The 17,669-nt window shown below is 64.3% G+C and overlaps 2 protein-coding genes across 3 annotated transcripts; both read left to right on the forward strand.

Annotated features, from left to right (window-relative positions):
* The first annotated feature begins 187 nt into the window (after window positions 1–187).
* PGLYRP2 (peptidoglycan recognition protein 2) lies at window positions 188–4,521 on the forward strand. Its single transcript, XM_075738165.1, has 5 exons — window positions 188–305; window positions 1,594–2,433; window positions 3,271–3,481; window positions 3,564–3,858; window positions 4,012–4,521. The coding sequence occupies exons 1-5, from the start codon at window positions 254–256 to the stop codon at window positions 4,012–4,014; spliced, it is 1,401 nt and encodes a 466-aa protein (XP_075594280.1). The 5' UTR covers window positions 188–253; the 3' UTR covers window positions 4,015–4,521.
* Window positions 4,522–5,102: 581 nt separating this feature from the next.
* RASAL3 (RAS protein activator like 3) lies at window positions 5,103–17,366 on the forward strand. Of its 2 annotated transcripts, none has more exons than XM_075738163.1 (19): window positions 5,103–5,149; window positions 6,443–6,857; window positions 8,214–8,332; window positions 8,424–8,508; window positions 10,184–10,272; window positions 10,381–10,469; window positions 10,558–10,690; window positions 11,178–11,276; window positions 12,005–12,541; window positions 13,065–13,209; window positions 13,460–13,604; window positions 14,144–14,380; window positions 14,901–15,102; window positions 15,238–15,347; window positions 16,005–16,317; window positions 16,407–16,535; window positions 16,632–16,831; window positions 16,937–17,012; window positions 17,087–17,366. In XM_075738163.1, exons 2-19 carry the CDS (start codon window positions 6,443–6,445, stop codon window positions 17,234–17,236), a joined length of 3,273 nt encoding a protein of 1,090 aa, XP_075594278.1. In that variant the 5' UTR covers window positions 5,103–5,149; the 3' UTR covers window positions 17,237–17,366. The 2 variants fall into 2 exon arrangements, with proteins under 2 accessions (XP_075594278.1, XP_075594279.1); XM_075738164.1 differs by having other exon boundaries at window positions 15,238–15,341.
* The last annotated feature ends 303 nt before the right edge of the window (window positions 17,367–17,669 follow it).

The following is a 17,669-nucleotide window of genomic DNA, read 5'->3' on the forward strand; positions in this document are numbered from 1 at the left end:
CACCCCACGCACGCACACGTGTAACCACTTCCCGGTGTCCCCCCCCCCCCCCCGCCACGCCTGTGCCACGCACACCTTGCACACGTATGTGCTGCAGAACTGCCCCACCGGAAGCACCCACGCAACACACACGTGTGTCACCCTGACACACCCACCGTGTCGGTGTCGTCCCGTCCCCCCCCCCTCCGCCCCGGGGCCGAAGTCCGTCGAAGCCACGACACGGGACGCAGCGACGGGGGCCGTATCCTGCACCATGTTCCCGTGGCTCCTCGTGGCGCTGAGCGTCTGGGTCCGGCCCGGCACAGGTAGGCACACGCCACGCCACGCTACGCCACGCCACGCCACGCCACGCCGCTACATACCCACCGCACGCCGCGCGCATGCCGCGACGCGCTACAACACGCCACAACACACCCACAACTGGCCGTGACATGTCGCGACACGCCACAACACGCCGCGGCATGTCGCGACACGCCACAACACGCCACAACACACCCTGACCCCCAGCCACACGCTACAACACACCCCCCCAACACGCTCCCACACGCGTGTGGCAACCGTGGGGGCTTCGCCGAGACCCTTTTGGGGCCAAAACGACCCAAATTGACCTATTTGAGGGTGTTTTCACCCCGTTTTGGGTGCAGTCACCCGGTTCTGGGTGCCTTCGCTATTTCTTTGGGGTGCTTTTGGCTTTTTTCGGGGGGGCGGGGGGGGAGGAGGGTGCTTTGCTCCTGGTTTTGGGGTGTTTTCACCCTGGTTTGGGTGCGTTCAGCCTCTTCTGGGTGCTTTTGTTCTGCTTTGGGTTGTTTTCAGCCTGTTTTGGGTGCAGTCACCCCGGTTTGGGTGCATTTCACTCTTTTCCTGGGTGCTTGCGCCCTCCTCTGGGCGCTTTCACCTTATTTTGGGGGCTTTCGCCCAGTTTTAGGTGCTTTCACTTTCCATTCACCCACCTCTGCGTGCGTTCGCCCTGTTTTGGGTGCATTCGCTCTGGTTTTGGGTGCATTCGCCCTTTTCTGGGTGCATTTGCTCTACCGTGGGTGCTTTCACCCTGTTTTTCGTGCTTTCGCTCTGGTTTAGGTGCTTTCATCCTGTTTTGGGTGCAGTCACCCTACTTCAGGTGCTTTCATCCTTTTTAGGGTGCTTTCACCCTGTTTTGGGTGCATTTCTCCCCATTTTGGTGCATTTCTCCCCATTTTGGTGCAGCAACCCTGTTTCGGGTGCTTTCATCCCGTTTTGGGTGCTTTCACCCTGTTTTGGGTGCATTTGCCCTGTTTTGGGTGCATTTCCCCTCATTTTGGTGCAGCCACCCTGGTTTAGGTGCTTTCATCCTGTTTTGGGTGCGTTCACCCTATTTTGGGTGCAGTCACCCTGTTTTGGGTGCTTTCATCCTGTTTTGGGTGCTTTCACCCTAATTTGGGTGCATTCGCCCCGTTTCGGGTGCGTTTCTCTCCATTTTGGTGCAGTCACCCTGTTTTGGGTGCACGCTCACCCACCCCGGGAGACTCGTGGGTGCCATCCCTGCACCCAGGGGGGGCACCCCTGACCCCATGGGTGCCCCTCGGTCCCCTCCCACGTCCCCTGTCCCCTCCCCAGGTCTCCCACCACGCCACATGGACTCGGTGGTTGAGATCGTGGAAGCCCTTGAGTCAGCCGACCACGGTTTCACCGGCACCGTGCCGGAACTGGCGCGGGCGCTGGGTAGCTGCAGCACCCCGGGGTGCCGCGCGGTGTTGGGAGAACCGCCCGATGTTCCACCAGCCCCACCGACGCTCAGCCACGAACAGTGGCTGCTCTTCACCCAACTCCTCCGCCACGACGCCGCGGTGCCCGAGCGCGGCGCGGTGCTGGCACCCGACGGCTCCACCGTCGCCCTTGGCCCCCTCCTCGCCGGCATTGAGGTTGGCCTCAAGCGGGTCTCGGGGTGGCCCATCCCCGATGTCAAGCCACCCGTCGACGCGCTCTATGCCGTCACCATCACCGAAGCTTTGGGGACGTCGTTCCTCTTGGCTCGTGATGGTGATGGCAACCGAACCACGCTGGGACCCGGCGGCTGTTGGGACGACGTAGACGACCCCCAAAACTACACCCTGCTGGGACCCCCGTCACTCATCCCTGATGCCATCGCCAACGGGGCGATGGATGGGGTGCTGTTGGGTGCACGCCTCACCCGAGCACCCATCCCGCTCGCCGACCTTCTCCGGGGCTACTACGGGACAGGCAACGGCACGGAGAAGGGGCGACCCCCCAGCAGTTACCGGCGACGAGATTTCGGGGTGCTGACGGAGCCAGGGAAGCTGGAGGAGGAGGTGGCGGCGATGCTGAGGGTGCTGCGGGTGCTGCCACCCACCCAGGAGCTCTTGGAGGATGTGGGGCCGGAGGAGGTGGTGGCCATCGCTCATCAAGCGGCACGGGACTTCATGGAGGTCTACGTGGGTAGGGAGGTGGCACCCGGTCGCGATATCACGTCTGTGTGTGTCCCCCAAAAAATCGGGTGGGAGGATGGGTGGAGAAGCTGCACCCTGGGTGGGGCTGGGTGTCCCCAGTGTCACCCCAGTGTAGGTGGCCCTGGGGGCAGTTGAGCTCTGAGAGCTGACTGGTGACACATGGCCCGGCATGGTCAGACACCACCGTGTCCCCTGGATGGACATTGGTGTATCTCCTGGATGGACACCACTGTGTCCCCACGTGGTGGTCCCTGGATGGTCACCACCGTGTTCCCTGGATGGACATTGGTGTGTCCCCGTGAGGGACACCCACAGGTCCCTTGGATGGAGACTAGTGCGTCCCCTGGACGGATGTTGGTGTGTCTCCTGGATGGACACCACCATGTCCTGTGGATGGACACCCACAGGTCTCCTGGCTGGACATCGGTGTGTCTCCTGGCTGGACACCATTGTGTCCCCTAGATGGGCACTGGTGTGTCCCCAGATGGTGGTCCCTGGATGGACAACACCATGTTCCTTGGATAATGGGTCCCTGGACACTGCTTTGTCCCCTGGCTGGTCACCACCACGCCCTCTGGATGGACACTAGTGTGTCCCCTGGACACTGGACACAGCCATGTCCCCAGCCGAGGGACACCCTGAGCAGATGCTCCACCTCCCCTAGATGAAGGGACCTCAGGAGGACACTACCATGTCCCAGGCCAAGAGGTTCCCAAGCTGAGCAGATGCTCCACGTCCCCAAGACCCCAAGGGGACTCTGCCATGTCCCCAACTGCCCGTGGGACCAGGCAAGTCCCCTTCTTCCACCACCTGCCTTCCCTCGCAGACTGCCCGGCCATCGTGCCCCGGTGCATGTGGGGTGCCCGTCCCTACCGGGGCACCCCCAAGCCGTTGACCCTCCCCTTGGACTCCATCTACATCCACCACACCTTCATACCCAGCGCCCCGTGCCGCACTTTCACGGCCTGCGCCCGCGCCATGCGTGCCATGCAACGCTTCCACCAAGACATCCGTGGTTGGGATGACATCGGCTACAGGTGAGATCCCGTCACCGTCACCTCATGGAGGTCCCCGGCACCCATCTCCGGGCAGCTCAGGTTGACCCATGGGTGTTTGCAGCTTCGTGGTGGGGTCGGATGGGTACCTGTACCAAGGTCGGGGTTGGCACTGGGTTGGTGCCCACACCAAAGGCTACAACAGCAAAGGCTACGGCGTGGGCTACGTTGGAGACTTCTCGGCCATCTTGCCGGATCCTGACACCATCGCCCTGGTGAGGGACAGGCTCCTGCCCTGCGCCGTGCAGACCGGCCGGCTCCATCATAACTACACGCTACGTGGCCACCGCCAGATGGGTCATACCGACTGTCCCGGCAACTCCCTCTTCCGTGAGATCGAGACCTGGCATGGCTTCAAGGTGAGCACCAAGCTCTGTAGCATCTCCAGGGGTTGGAGGTTTGGTGCCTGATTGGGTGTTTGGTCCAGTCCGGCATGACCAGATGGGGGTTTGGTGGGGGTGGAAGTGGGAGGTGATGCTGGGACTCATCGTGGTTTCTCCTCTCCTCTATAGTGAGGACCGGGCCTGTGGATCCTGGTCTGGATGGGTGCAGGCAAGGTTCGATCATGGTCTAGATGGATACTGGCCCAACGGATGATGGTCCGGATGGACCCTGGTCCAACAGATATTGGCTTAATGGATACCATCCTGGATGGACCCTGGTCCAGATGGACACCACTCTGATGAACACCAGCCCAGATGGTCTGATGTTCATCACCTGACCCAATAGATGACATCATGGATAGCCCCTGGTCCAGATGGACACCAGCTCAATGGCTGCCAACCCTGATGGACACTGGTCTGGACAGATCCTGGTCCAGGGGGACACCAGCCCAACAGATGCCAGCCTTGATGGACCCTGGCCCAGAAGAACCCCAGCCTTGAAGGCTACCATCCTGGGCAGATCCTAGCCCAGATGGGCACCAGCCTGGGTGGATCCTCGCCCCGGTGGCCCAGCAGACCATCCCCATAGCCAGGAACCACCAGAAATCCCCCTGCAATAAAGTCAATGCCAGGACATCAGCTTTGGGTGGTCCCTGGAGAACCAGGGGGAAATTGAGGCATGGGATGGGGGGATGGCCATAGGGTCATGGGAGAGGACTCAAGTGAGGGACCCAGGTGCTTGGGACCTGCTGCAGGACTGGGTGCTGTGGCACGCACGTGTACATGTGCATGTGTGTGCACACGTGCGCCGTGTGCCCAGGCAACACTGTCCCCCCATAACCCACCTTGAAGATCCTCAAAGAGACCCCCACCTCCAGATGGGCACCCTTCCAATGGCCATCCAGCCCCTAGTGGTGCCCACACCCTACACTCCCAGGCGCTTCCATCTCCGGCACCCGTTCACTCTGAAACCTAATGATGGTGTTTAAGCTGGATATATACAACCAGCCACCATGGTACCCAGCCCCGCCCCCCCCCCCCCCCCCCCCGAGCCGTGGGGTGGCCCAGGGTGTCCTCACCCTTCTTGGTGTGTCCCAAGGCATGGCCGAGCCTGAGCCTGGCTGAGCTGGGAGCGTAGATAACATCATCGGGGCAGAGGCGGAGGTGAGGGTGTGACTGAAACTCCCGCCTGGTCACATGGGGAAGCCACGACAGGAACCCGGGGCGGCCGAGTCCCGGGTGCCGGAGCAGGCAGAGAACAGCCGAGGTACCACGGGGACGGAGAAAAGGGGGGGGGGTGGCACGCGGTGGGGGGGGGGGTGGGGGTGGCACCCCAGGGTGATGCTCCAGCCTCGGGGGTGCACAAGGGGATGCGGGGTGCTGGGGTGGGGTGAAGCAGCACCCTGAAGAGCAGGGGAAGGGATGGGTGATGGGGTGCGATAGGGTGCTGCAAGTTGGGGGTGGGGACCCCAAAAAAGCTGGCACGCGCACACAACCCCCCCCCCTCGAGTTCGGGCACCCTCCACAGCTCAGCTCTGGGGTGCTGGCACCTCTAAATTGGCGGGTGCCAAAGTTTGGGTGCCCACAGCTCAGTTCCACCCCGGGGTGTGTGGGGGGGTGCCATCACAAGGTGGTCCTGGGGTGCAACCAGCCCCACCCACCGCCACCCTGACCTGCACCCCTGTGTGCACCCCAGGGTGCTGGCGGGGGCCCCGAGCTCAGCGCGGGGTGCAGGTGGCGGGAGGAAATGCCGTGGCGGCGCGAGGGGAAACGCGGCCGTGGCAGCGACGGAAGCATCTCCGGCACCCGCCTGTGCTCGGGGCCGAGGTGGTGGCGGGCCACCTGCCTGGGTGTCACCGTGTCCCTTGGTGTCACCGCACCCCGGTGTCACCGAATCCCGATGCTGCCGCACCCCCCCACCCCGGTGCCACCGCGCCCTGACAGGGATGGGTGCTGCGTGGGGCAGGGACTGGCCTGGGCACCCAAAGATGGGGACTCCTTGGTGGGCAGGGGCACCCCAGGGACGTGGGCACCCAAAGTTGGGGACCCCTCGGTGGGCAGGGGCACCCCAGGGACGTGGGCACCCAAAAGATGGGGACCCCTCAGTCGGCAGGGGCACCCCAGGGACATGGGCACCCAAAGGTGGGGACCCCTCAGTCGGCAGGGGCACCCCAGGGACATGGGCACCCAAAGGTGGGGACCCCTCGGTGGGCAGGGGCACCCCAGGGACGTGGGCACCCAAAAGATAGGGACCCCTTGGTGGGCAGGGGCACCCAAGAGATGGGGACCCCCCAGGGCAGCTGGGGCACCCATGGAGATGGGGACCCCTTGGTGGGCAGGGTGACCCCACAGCAATGGGCTCCCTAGGGTGCTCCAATGTGGGTGCCCAGTTAGGGGCACCCATATAAGGGTGCCGGGATAGGGGTGCCTGGGTGAGGGTGCTCCCATAGGGATACCAGGACAGGGCACCCAAACAGGGGTGCCCCGGTGGGGACGCCAGACTGGGGGTGCCCAGACAAGGGTGCCCAACGTGGCTAACGTGGCTCTCCCCGTCCCACAGATGGAGGTGGAGAAACCTCAGCTGGGACCCGAGACACCGACTCTACTGAAGACCTACAAATGGCGAACGGCAGCACCCATGGGTGACCGGGAACCCGAGCGGGGCACGGGGTCCCCGGGCAGCCGGCGTTGGACCCGGTTGCAGGGATGGAAACGTTCCTACAGCCAACCTGAGTCCGGTGGCCCCGAGGATGGGGCTGGAAAGGGCAGCTCCAGCCCGGGGGCACCCAAGGCCAGCACCCGCCGGTCCCTCTTCCAACGGGCTTTTTCGGCCCCCTCCAAGGTGACCAAGGAGACACGGGGACCCGAGGGTGGCAAGGCCACCCTGCAGAAGTACCTGCGCTCCATGTCCAAGAGGAAGGGTCATGTGGAGAGCGGTGCCAGGGTTGAGCAGGTGGTCCATGATGCTGTTTCAGGTATGGGGGTGATGGGGAGGGTGGGGGTCAGGGTGCTGGTGATGGGATGGGGGTGGTTGGTGATGGGTTGGGGGAGATAGGTGGTGGGTCGTTGTTGGTGATGGGTTGAGGAGTGGTGGGTGATGATGATGGGTGATGGGTTGGGGGTGTTGATGATGGGTGATGGATTGAGGGTGATGGGTGATGGGTGATGATGACGGATGATGGGTTGGGCGTGTTGATGATGGGTGACAGACTGAGGGTGGTGGGTGTTGATGATGGGTGATGAGTTGGGGGTGATGGATGATGGGTTGGGGGCTGACAGATGGTGGGCAATGGAAATGGGTGATGACCTGGAAGGCAATGGGTGGTGGGTGGTGGGTTGGGGGCAACGGGTAGTGGGTGGTGGTGATGGGTGATGGGTTGGGAGGCAATGAGTGGTGATGGTGACCCCCTCCCAGATGGGTCTGGGGGACAGTGGGTGACAGTGGGGGACATTGGGGGTGCAAGATGTGGGCAGGCTTTGCTGGTGTTGGGGAGCTCCTGCCTGCAGGTGCCCTCCATGGTTGGGGGGGGCACCCATAGGTGCAGGATGACTGGGTCCCACCTGGCCCCAGGGCCTGCTCCCGACCACACGTGGCCCCAGTCCCTGTGTGTGCCTGGCACGGGGCTCGGTGGCGGCACATGGAGCCACGCCAGCCCCTGCGGCACCCGGATCTGGCAAAACCGGCTTGGCTCCGGCGGGGCCACCCACAGTGCAGGCAGGGCCCTGGGGCAGGGCAGCCAACCGGGTTCGTCCTCACCACGGTATGGCCAATGCCACGCTGATGGTGGCATGGCCACGTGTCCCCTGGCACTGTCACCCCAACTGTGATATGGCCACATGTCCCCCAGCGTCATCACTCTGGGGGTGGCACCTCCATGGCCACATGTCCCCCAGCATCACCGCACCCATGGTGGTACCTCCTTGGCCACATGTCCCCCAGCATCATGGCACCCATGGTGGCACCTCCACAGCCACATGTCCCCCAGCATCATGGCACCCATGGTGGCACCTCCATGGCCACATGTCCTCCAGCATCACCGCCCCCATGGTGGTACCTCCTTGGCCACATGTCCCCCAGCATCATGGCACCCATGGTGGCACCTCCACAGCCACATGTCCCCCAGCATCACCGCTCCCATGGTGGCATGGCCATGGCCATATGTCCCCTAGTACTGTCACCCAACTGTACCATGGCCATGGTCCCATCTGCCCTGTCACCCGTGGTGACACATCCACAGCCACGTGTCCCCGGGCACTGCCACGCTGACCATGGGTGATGGGGGCATGGCAAGCACCCACCTTTCCCCCAACACCCTGCTCTGCACCCCCAGCGAGCACCCACGGGACACCATCGATCCCACTGGCTCCGGCACCCGATGCCCCGGTGTGGGATGTCTCCAACTTCTCGCTGGTGGACGGACATCTGGTCCTCGTGGGCAGGGACGAGGAGGTGAGGACACGGGGACGGGAGTCCCCTGGGTGACGGTGGTGCACAGATGGGTGCTGGGGACGGCGGTGCTTGACCCCTCTTGTGCCACCAGGCTTCGTGCAGGAGCAGGAACCGGACGGGGAGCTCCATCTCCGAGAGCACCAACCTGCACCCGGCAGGTAGCAGGAGGGACCCCGGTGAGCGAGCTCGCCCGGCGCCGGCATGCGCCGATGCCACGGGGTGTTGGCACGCGCTGGTGTGAGCCGCGTGCGGGGGCAGGTCCACACGACGTGCCGTGCGTCATGGTCGCGCCCTGCGCCACGCACCGTGCGCCGTGTCTTGCATCGCGGCCGTGCACCACACACCGTGTACCGTGACCTGCATCACGGCCGTGCCCTGCGCCATGCACCGTACGGCCATGCACCACGCACCGTGCCCTACGCCCCGTGCACCGTGCCCTACACCCTGCATCGTGGCTGTGCCCCGTGCCATGCCCCGGTGCCCTGTGCCACGCTCCACAGCCATGCCTCGTGCCCTGTGCCGTGCCCTACGCCGTGCCCCACGCCGTGCCCCGTTTGTGCACCGTGCCGTGCACCACGTTGTGCAGCACGCCGCACGTCACGCCGTGCACCATGCTGCGCACCACTTCACGCACCATTGCCACGCAGCACGCCGGGCTCCGTGCCACGCACCACGTCATACAGCGTGCCGTGCCCTGTGCCGTGCACAACGCCACGCACCGTGCACCACGCCATGTCCCGTGCCACGCACCACGCCGTGCCCCATACACCACGCCGTGCCCCGTGCCGTGCACCACACCACGCCATGCCCCGTGCCACGCGCCACGCCACGCCATGTCCCATGCCACGCACCACGCCGTGCCCCGTGCCACGCACCACGCCACGCCATGTCCCGTACCATGCCCCACGCCGTGCCCATGCACCACGCCGTGCCCCGTGCCACGCACCGTGCCCTGCACCACACCGTGCCGTGCCCCGTGCCGTGCCCCATGCTGTGCCCCGTGCTCTGCACCATGCCACGCCATGCCCTATGCCACGCACCACGCCACGCCGTGCCCCGTGCCGTGCACCACACCACGCCGTGCCCCGTGCCGTGCCCCACGCCACGCCACGTCCCGTACCATGCCCCACGCCGTGCCCATGCACCACGCCGTGCCCCGTGCCGTGCACCGTGCCGTGCACCACGCCACGCCGTGCCCCGTGCCGTGCACCACGCCGCGTCCCGCGCCCCACAGCGAGCCGGGCGCATGGAGGAAGCAAAGCTGCCTCGTACTGTCACCGCTTCCTCCACGCTGCTGCGTCTGCTGATCCGAGCGATAAAACGCTTTCGGCTTCCTCCCGGCGCCCCTCGCCACCGTGGGCAGACGGCATCGCCGCCAGCCATGGGGCCCCGTCGCTGGCTGCTCTGCACCGCGCAGGGAGGTGAGTTACCCCCCCCCCGCCTGCCCCGGCACCCACCCGGCACTGGGGCCGTCACCCACATGGCACCGGGGTTGGGACCGACCTGGATGGGTGCTCGGCGTCGCGGCATCGCAGCATCGCAGCACCACGGCCGGGGCACCGGGGTTGGGTGACAACGCTGTGCAGCGGAGCCGGGGCGGCAGGATAAATCCCTCCGCCCCTTTCTCCCTTGCACCCATGAGCACCCATGTTCAGCACCCAAAGCTTGGCTGCATCTCGGGGCTACAGACACGGTGAGGTGCCGGCAGGATTCGCACCCCAGAACCAGGCACCCAAGTCCTTCCTCCGGCTTTGGTTGATGTTTCCCAAGGGGGTGGGGTGGGGGGGTATGGGTGTTGGGGTGCTCAGGGTGCTGGTGAAGGGGGGGTCCTCATGCCGGGTGCCCCTCCAGATCCGGCTGCGGATGAGAGGAGCACCCGGGGTGCCGGGAAAAGCACGGAGAGCGAGACCCCCTCCACCTCCCAGTTCAGCAATGTCAAGGTGGGCACCCGCCGCACCCCGATCCCAGTTCCCTCCCCCCCCACCCCACCCCAGGGTGCTCGGGCCCACCCATGGGTGACACGGCAGCCGTCTCCTTACCCCACCCAGGGGTTGTTGTGGAAGAGGCTTCGAGAGCGGAAAGGTCGCGGCATCCCCAAAGCCGAAACGTCGGCAGCGACGGTCCCCGACGGCGAGAGGTACGGCACTATGGAGGGCAGGGTGGGGGGGTGTGGGGGGGATGTGGGTGCTGGTGAGGGTGCCCCGGTGACGGTGCTGTCCCCGTAGGGTCCCCAGCCGGAGCGGTTCACGGGAATCGCTGCTGCCACCGCCCAGCGTGGCCGAGCTGGACCTCACCGGGGACAATGTCATCGTCCGGCCCGTGCACGGCAGCATCGTGGGCGAGAAGTTTTGCTTTCAGGTAATGGGCCTGGGTGGGTGCTCAGGGTGCCCCAGAGAGAGGCACCCAGGGCACCCTTCGGGGGGGGGGGGGGCAGGCAGGGCACCCCAGGCACCCTAGAGAGGCACCCAGAGCACCCCAGGCACCCCCAGCACCCTGGAAGGGCACCCATGGCACCCTAAGCATCCAGGGTACCCCAGGCACCCTGCAAAGGCACCCTGAGCACCCTGAAGGGGCACCCATGGCACCCTGGAGATGCACCCAGAGCACCCCAGGCACCCCCAGCACCCTGGAGAGGCACCCGTGGCACCCTGGACAGGCACCCTGAGCACCCCTGGGGACCATGGATGGGACCCCAGGGCACCCATGGCACCCTGGACAGGCACCCTGAGCACCCAGGGCACCCTGAAAGGACACCCCAGCACAGCCCTTAGCCATGGGCACCCAGAGCCCCCCCAGCACCCTAGGGTGCCCCCCCCCCCCCCTCAGACACCCTCCTCGCACCCAGATCATCACGGGCGACAGCAGCCGGTCCTTTGGGTGCACGTCTCTGGCCGAGCGCGACCGCTGGATCGAGAACCTGCGCCGGACCGTGCAGCCCAACAAGGTGGGACCGCGGGGACACCCATGGGACACCCCTGCCACCCCCAGGGGACCGGAATCCCCAGCACCCAGACACGAGGGGTCACCAGCTGCCCTTCGGTCTCCCCAGTGGGCAGGATGAGGCCCGCTGGCAGGGCTGGGTGGGGAAACTGAGGCACAGCGCCCCCCTGCCACAGCCCTGCAGATGCCCACAGCCCTGTGTTCCCTTGTGTCCTGTTGTCCCCTGGGGTCTTGGCTGTCCCCCCATGGCCCCTCCTGTCCCCTGGGGGCTTGGTCGTCCTCTCATGTCTCCTTCTGTCCCACCGTGGGTTTGGCTGTCACCCATGTCCCCCTGAGGATTCAGTCGTCCCCATGTCCTCTCCAGTCCTCCACGTCCCATCGCGTCGCCATGTCCCTCCACAGAAACCCTGTCCCCTCCTATTCCCCCATGTCCCCTCCCATCCCCCATGTCCCCTCCTGTCCCCCATGTCCCCTCCTGTCCCCAATGCCCCCTCCTGTCCCCGGTGTCCCCTCCTGTGCCTCCATGTCCCCTCCATTCACACATGTCCCCCCTTTCCTCTCCTGTCCCTCCATGTTCCCTCAATCCCCACGTCACCCAAGTCCCCTCCTGTCCCCATCCTCACGTCCACCCACAGAATTCCCTGTCCCCTGCACCCCATCCCCGTCTCAGATTCACCCACCCGCCATGTCCCCCTTGTGTCCCCCCCCCCCCCACGTCCCCCACCCCGGCAGGACAACTGCGAGCGGCTGGAGCTGGCGTTGAGCCTGTGGGTGTACGAAGCACGGGACCTACCACCTCGGCGGCGTCTCCGTTGTCACCTTCAACTGGATGGCACCCTCTTCGCCCGTACCACCGCCAAAGTGGCCAGTCCTGACGGCGAGCTCTTTTGGGGTGAACTCTTCCAGTTGGCCGCCCTACCACCCGCTCGTGCCCTCACCCTCGCCCTTTGCCGCGATGACCAACCCGGTCAACCGGTGGCCTCCATCACCATCCCCTTGGCTGAGTTGGCGGCCGCCCGGCAGCCCTTGGAGCGCTGGTATCCGTTGAGTGGTCCTGGGGGAGGCGAGCGGGTGCCATCGGTGAGGATACGTGGGCGCTACCGGGAAGTGCGGGTGCTGCCCATCGTGCGCTACAAGGAGTTGGCAGAGTTCATCACCTTCCATTACCGGGAGCTGTGCGCTCGTCTGGAGCCCACCATCGCTGTGCGGCACAAGGAGGAGCTGGCTGGTGCTCTGGTCCACGTCTTGCAGAGCACAGGGAAGGCCAAGGTAGAGTGGGTGCTGGCCATGGGGGATGTGGGGAGGGTGGGTGAGGGTAAGATGGGTGCTGCCTGGAGTGCTGTGGCATGGTGGTTGGGGTGGGATGGACATCATGGGTTGGGGGGGCCAGGAGAGATGGTGTGGGATGGGGTGGATGGGTTGGGTTGGGATGGGTTGGGTTGAGTTGAGTTGGGATGGGATGGGGTGGACGGGTTGAGTTGGGATGGGATGGGGTGGATGGGTTGAGTTGGGATGGGTGGGATGGGATGGATGGGTTGGGTTGGGATGGGTTGGGTTGGGTTGAGTTGGGATGGAGTGGGATGGGATGGATGAGTGGGTTGGGATTGGATTGGATGGATGAGTTGCATTGGGTTGGAATGGGATGGGATGGAAAAGTTGGGATGGGATTGGTTGGATGGGAGACACAGTTCAGGGGAGTGCCAGGAGATCCTGGCACTTCCCAGGATGGGTTGATGGAGTCAATTTGGGGCCATGGGTGCCCACTGAGCCCTTCAACGCATTCACCCATCAGTCATTCCTCATCGACCTCGGTGTGGCCGAGCTGGACCGCTTCGATGACCGTGAGGCACTGATCTTCCGTGAGAACACACTGGCCACCAAGGCCATCGACGAGTACATGAAACTGGTGGGGGGCAAGTACCTCCAGGACACGCTGGGTATGTTACAGTTCTTTGTGGGACATTATGGGGTGTTATGGGGTGCAGAACATCCTGGGCATGACATTACAGGGTGCTACAGGGAGTTATGGGGTGCTATGGGGTGTTATGGAGTGCAGGGCATGGGCAAAGCACCATGGGGCTGTAGGACACCCCCAGAACATCCATGGGGATGTGGTAGAGGCTTGTCACAGCCATGCCCATGGTTGTGGCTGGTTGGTCCCCTCATGGGCTGCCCCTTGGTGTCCAGGTGAGGCCGTGGCCCAGCTCTGCACCTCGGATGATAGCTGCGAGGTCGATCCCAGTAAATGCACCGGCCTTGACCTCTCCGACAACCAGAACAACCTGCGGCAGGTCTGCGAGGAGACCTTCCAACGCATCGCCACGTCCTGCGAGTGAGGGACAGCCCCCGCACGGGCGTGGGGTTAGGCACGGGGATGGCTGTAAGGGTGGACACCTACACAGGGATGGGTTTGGGGACAGACACCAGCGCAGGCAATGAGACGGGCGTGAAGGTGGGCACCAACGTCAGGTGGACCTGGGGAAAAGCTTGGAGATGGGCATGGGAACAGGGATGGGCTTGGGGATGGGAATGGGAATGGGCAGGAGGACAGGCACTGGCATCACGATGGATATGGACATGGACATGAGTTTGGGGATTGACGCCATCCCTGGGAGGGGCATGGGGACGGGCACCAGGAAGGACCTGGGGACAAGTGTGGGGACAAAGATGGGCACGATCCCTGGGATGGACATGGGGATGGGCACCAGGAAGGACCCGGTGACAACCTTGGGGACAAGCACAGTGGACTGGCATGGGGACAAGCAGAGGCACGGTGGGCACCATGTCCCACAGCACATCAAAGCAGCTTGCTGAAGTGGCTGCAGGGCCACCCACCTGCCCCAGCACCCATCAGGGTGTCTCTCCCCACAGATCCTTCCCGGCAGAGCTGGGCGAGATCTTCGCGGCGTGGCAGGAGGAGTGTGCGGCGCGGGGCAAGGCACCCATCGGGCAGCGCCTGGTCTCGGCCTCCCTCTTCCTACGGTTCCTCTGCCCTGCCGTCATGTCCCCCAGCCTCTTCGGCCTCGTCCAGGAGTATCCGAGTGAGGCCACTGCCCGTACCCTCACCCTCGTGGCCAAGGTCATCCAGAACCTGGCCAACTTCACCACGTACGTCATGGCAGGGCACGGCACCAGCACTGGTGGGGAGGGACATGCCTATGGGGAGGCCATGGGGCAGTGGGGACAGGCTGTGTAGCACATGCCATGGACAGTCATGGGGCAGTAGGGATGTCCTCAACATACCATGGGGCAGTAGGGTTGTCCCCAACGCACCATGGAGCAGCAGACATGTCCCCTACATGCTATATGGTAAGCAGAGACATCTCCTACATGCCATGAACCAGCCATGGGGCAGCAGAGAACATCTCCACTCCATGCACGGGGCTGATGCGTCCCAGCAGCAGAGCCTCATGTGTCACCTGTGGTGGTCTGATCTATGGGTGGCTTGGTCCAAGAATATGGCAACGTACTCACCCATGTCCTGGCTTGTAGACAGGGTGGTGACATGGTGCAGGGACATTGCAATGACTTGGTCCATGATCCTGGAGGCAGCCTGGCCCACAACCATAATGGTGGCCCCTGACCATGGTGGTGGCCCAGGCCATAACCTGGACATCGTGGTCCCCAGGTTTGGTGAGAAGGAGGCCTACATGGGCTTCATGAATGAGTTCCTGGAGCACAACTGGAGCACCATGACAGACTTCTTGCAGACTGTGGCCAACCCCGAGAGCAGCATCCACATGGCCACCTATGACGGCTACATTGACCTGGCCCTGGAGCTCGCCACTCTCCACCTCCTGCTCTGTGACATCTTCTCCAGCCTGGACCAGGTGCCACCACTCATTTGTCCCCACGGGTAGCTGGCAAGACCGGCCACCTCCTTGTCTCCACACACAGAGCTGGTGTCCGCTGCCACCACGAGGCCACCACATTGTCCCCATAACGTCCTTGTCTTGACCTGGCAGGCCACTCAGGAGGAGCTGGAGCCCCTGCCCACCATCCTCACCGCCATCAGGGAGGGGACCCCTGTCCCTGTCTCCGTCCGTCTCAGCTCCACCACAGAGCGAAGGTATCGGTGGGTGGACAGAGGGACACATGGGACCGAGGTGGACACGTGGGGCCAGGAGGAGCTTTGGTAGAGGGATGACACTGGGACAGGTTTAAGATGGTTCTGGTCCTGCTTGGGTTCTGGTTCTGATCTTGGTTGGGTCTAGGGAGATTCTGGTCCAGAATGGGCTTGGAGTGACTGGTCCCAGTTGGGTTCGGGGGATGATTTTGGTCCCTGATGTGTCTGGTTGTGGTCCAGGCAGGGGATGGTTCTGGTCTCAGTTCAGGGGATGGCTCTGGGACGGGTTTGGTGGACACATCTGGTCCAGGCTGGGTCTGGCAGGTGTTTCCAGATGGATTTTAGGGGGTTTCTGGTCCTGGCCAGGTTCAGGGGGGTTCTGGTTCCACCTGAGGTTGGGGTGACTCTGGTTCAGGCTGGGTTTGAGGTGGTTCAGGTCAAGGCTGGTTTTGACAACAGTTGTGCTCCAAGTTGGGTTTGGGGGATATTTCTGGTCCCAGATGGGTTTGAGGTGTTCGGGTCCAGGCTGGGTTCAGGACATGGGTCCAACCCCAACCGAGTTTGGGGCGACTCTGGTTCTGGTTGAGTTCAGGGCGGTTCTGGTCCCTCCTGGGTCTCACACCACCCTGGTACCCGGCCGTGCCATCGTCCCATGTCCCCTCGCAGCCCGGCAGAGAGCTTCAAACCAGGCTTTGTGCCACCACGGGACCTGAGCAAGCACAGCCCCCTTATCAAGAGCCAGTCCCTCATCAGCATCCGTCGCGTCCGGGGTCGGGAGGACGGGCCGGAACCGGAGCCATCACCAGCACCAGCACCGTCACCGCCGCACAGCCGGGAACGTCGCAACGTGCAACGCACGCAGAGCGTGCCGGCGCAGAGCAAAGCCGCCCGGCGCCTACGCAAGCAGAGCAGCACCGAGCACGTGGCAGAGCCGCCGGCCGAGGACAACCCGGGGTCCCTCGTCCCCCGTGACGCCCCGGTAAGCCACAGCAGCCACCACGCCACCTCAGCGTCGGGCTGCTCGGAGGAGGACGGCGGCATTAACGAGTGCCACCGGCGATGCCGTAGGGTCGCGGGAAGCTGCGCGCGTCGGCGTCGCTGCCGCGCAAATCGACGGTGCCATGGCAGCGCTACGGGGAGGAGGCGGCGGCGGTGGCGGCACAGGGCGAGCTCTACGCCATCCGTCCGTTGGAGAAGGTAACCCTGGGGTGGGTGGCAGTCAAAGTCCACGAGGATGAGTGGGTGACCCTCATCCTCATCTTCATCTTCATCCTCATCCTCATCCCCCTCCAGCACGGGCGGTTGATCGAGGCGCTGCGGAAGGAGGTGGCAGAGAACCGGGAGAAGTTACGGCTGGCGGAGACACGGGTGGGCGAGATGGAGGTCCAACACCGCGGGTCACGGCAGGAGCAGGGTCAGCACCGCGAGCAGCTCGAACGTCTCCGGCAGCAGCTGGAGGAGGCAAACACCCGCGCGGCAAATTTGGGTGCCAGGTAGGGACAGGGATGGGGAATGGGTGTCCCGGACCAGTGGGTGTCCCATGCCAGTGGGTGCCCCACCACCAGGTTAGGATCTCACCTCATCCCCAACCCAATTAGGTTGACGGCGGCTGAAGGCACCAGGAAGAAAGATCTGGAGAGGCTGAAGATGAGCGAGGAGAAGAACCAAGAGCTGGTAAGAGCCAGGGCACGGGTGCACCCATGGGTGACAAGAGGGACCCGGTGGGGGCTGACGCGGTCCCCACACAGGAGAGACGGCTGTCGGCGCTGGAGAGGGAGCAGGCGGAGCTGCGGGGTGCCATCGCCCAGGCCCTGGGACACCCCGGGAGGACGGGACGTTGGATGCCGGCACGTGGTTGGGACGAGAGCGGTGACGATGCTCAGGCCACCAGCGTATAACCGGCTGTCCCGACGTCCCCAAGCGTGTCCCAGTCACCCGCTGCCTCCTTGGTCTTCCCAAAGGGTGTTTAATCTCTATCCCATGGGGTGTCCCCTCCCTGGGCAATAAACGGTGTTGGTGTCACTGTCAGAAGGTGCTCGGTTGTGTCCTGTCACCGCATGGGGCCCTGTCCCCAATCCTATCCTGTCCCCAGCACCCTACGCCTGCGTGGGACGTCCCAGGACCTGGGGCAGCGATGGGGGTGGCAGGGCCATGGGGACCCTTTGGGGACACGGTCACGGGGACCCTTTGGGCCGGGGCTGAGGCTGGGACCCCTTGAGGCAGAGCCGTGGGGACACGTTGGGGGGGGGTGACAGGGACATGGGAGACATTTTGGGACAGGACCAGGAGGTCCCCTCAGGGATGGCAGGACCTGGAGGAGACTCGTGGGGC

The sequence above is a fragment of the Balearica regulorum genome, chromosome 30 (assembly GCF_011004875.1).
Source record: "Balearica regulorum gibbericeps isolate bBalReg1 chromosome 30, bBalReg1.pri, whole genome shotgun sequence".
Taxonomy (NCBI): domain Eukaryota; kingdom Metazoa; phylum Chordata; class Aves; order Gruiformes; family Gruidae; genus Balearica; species Balearica regulorum.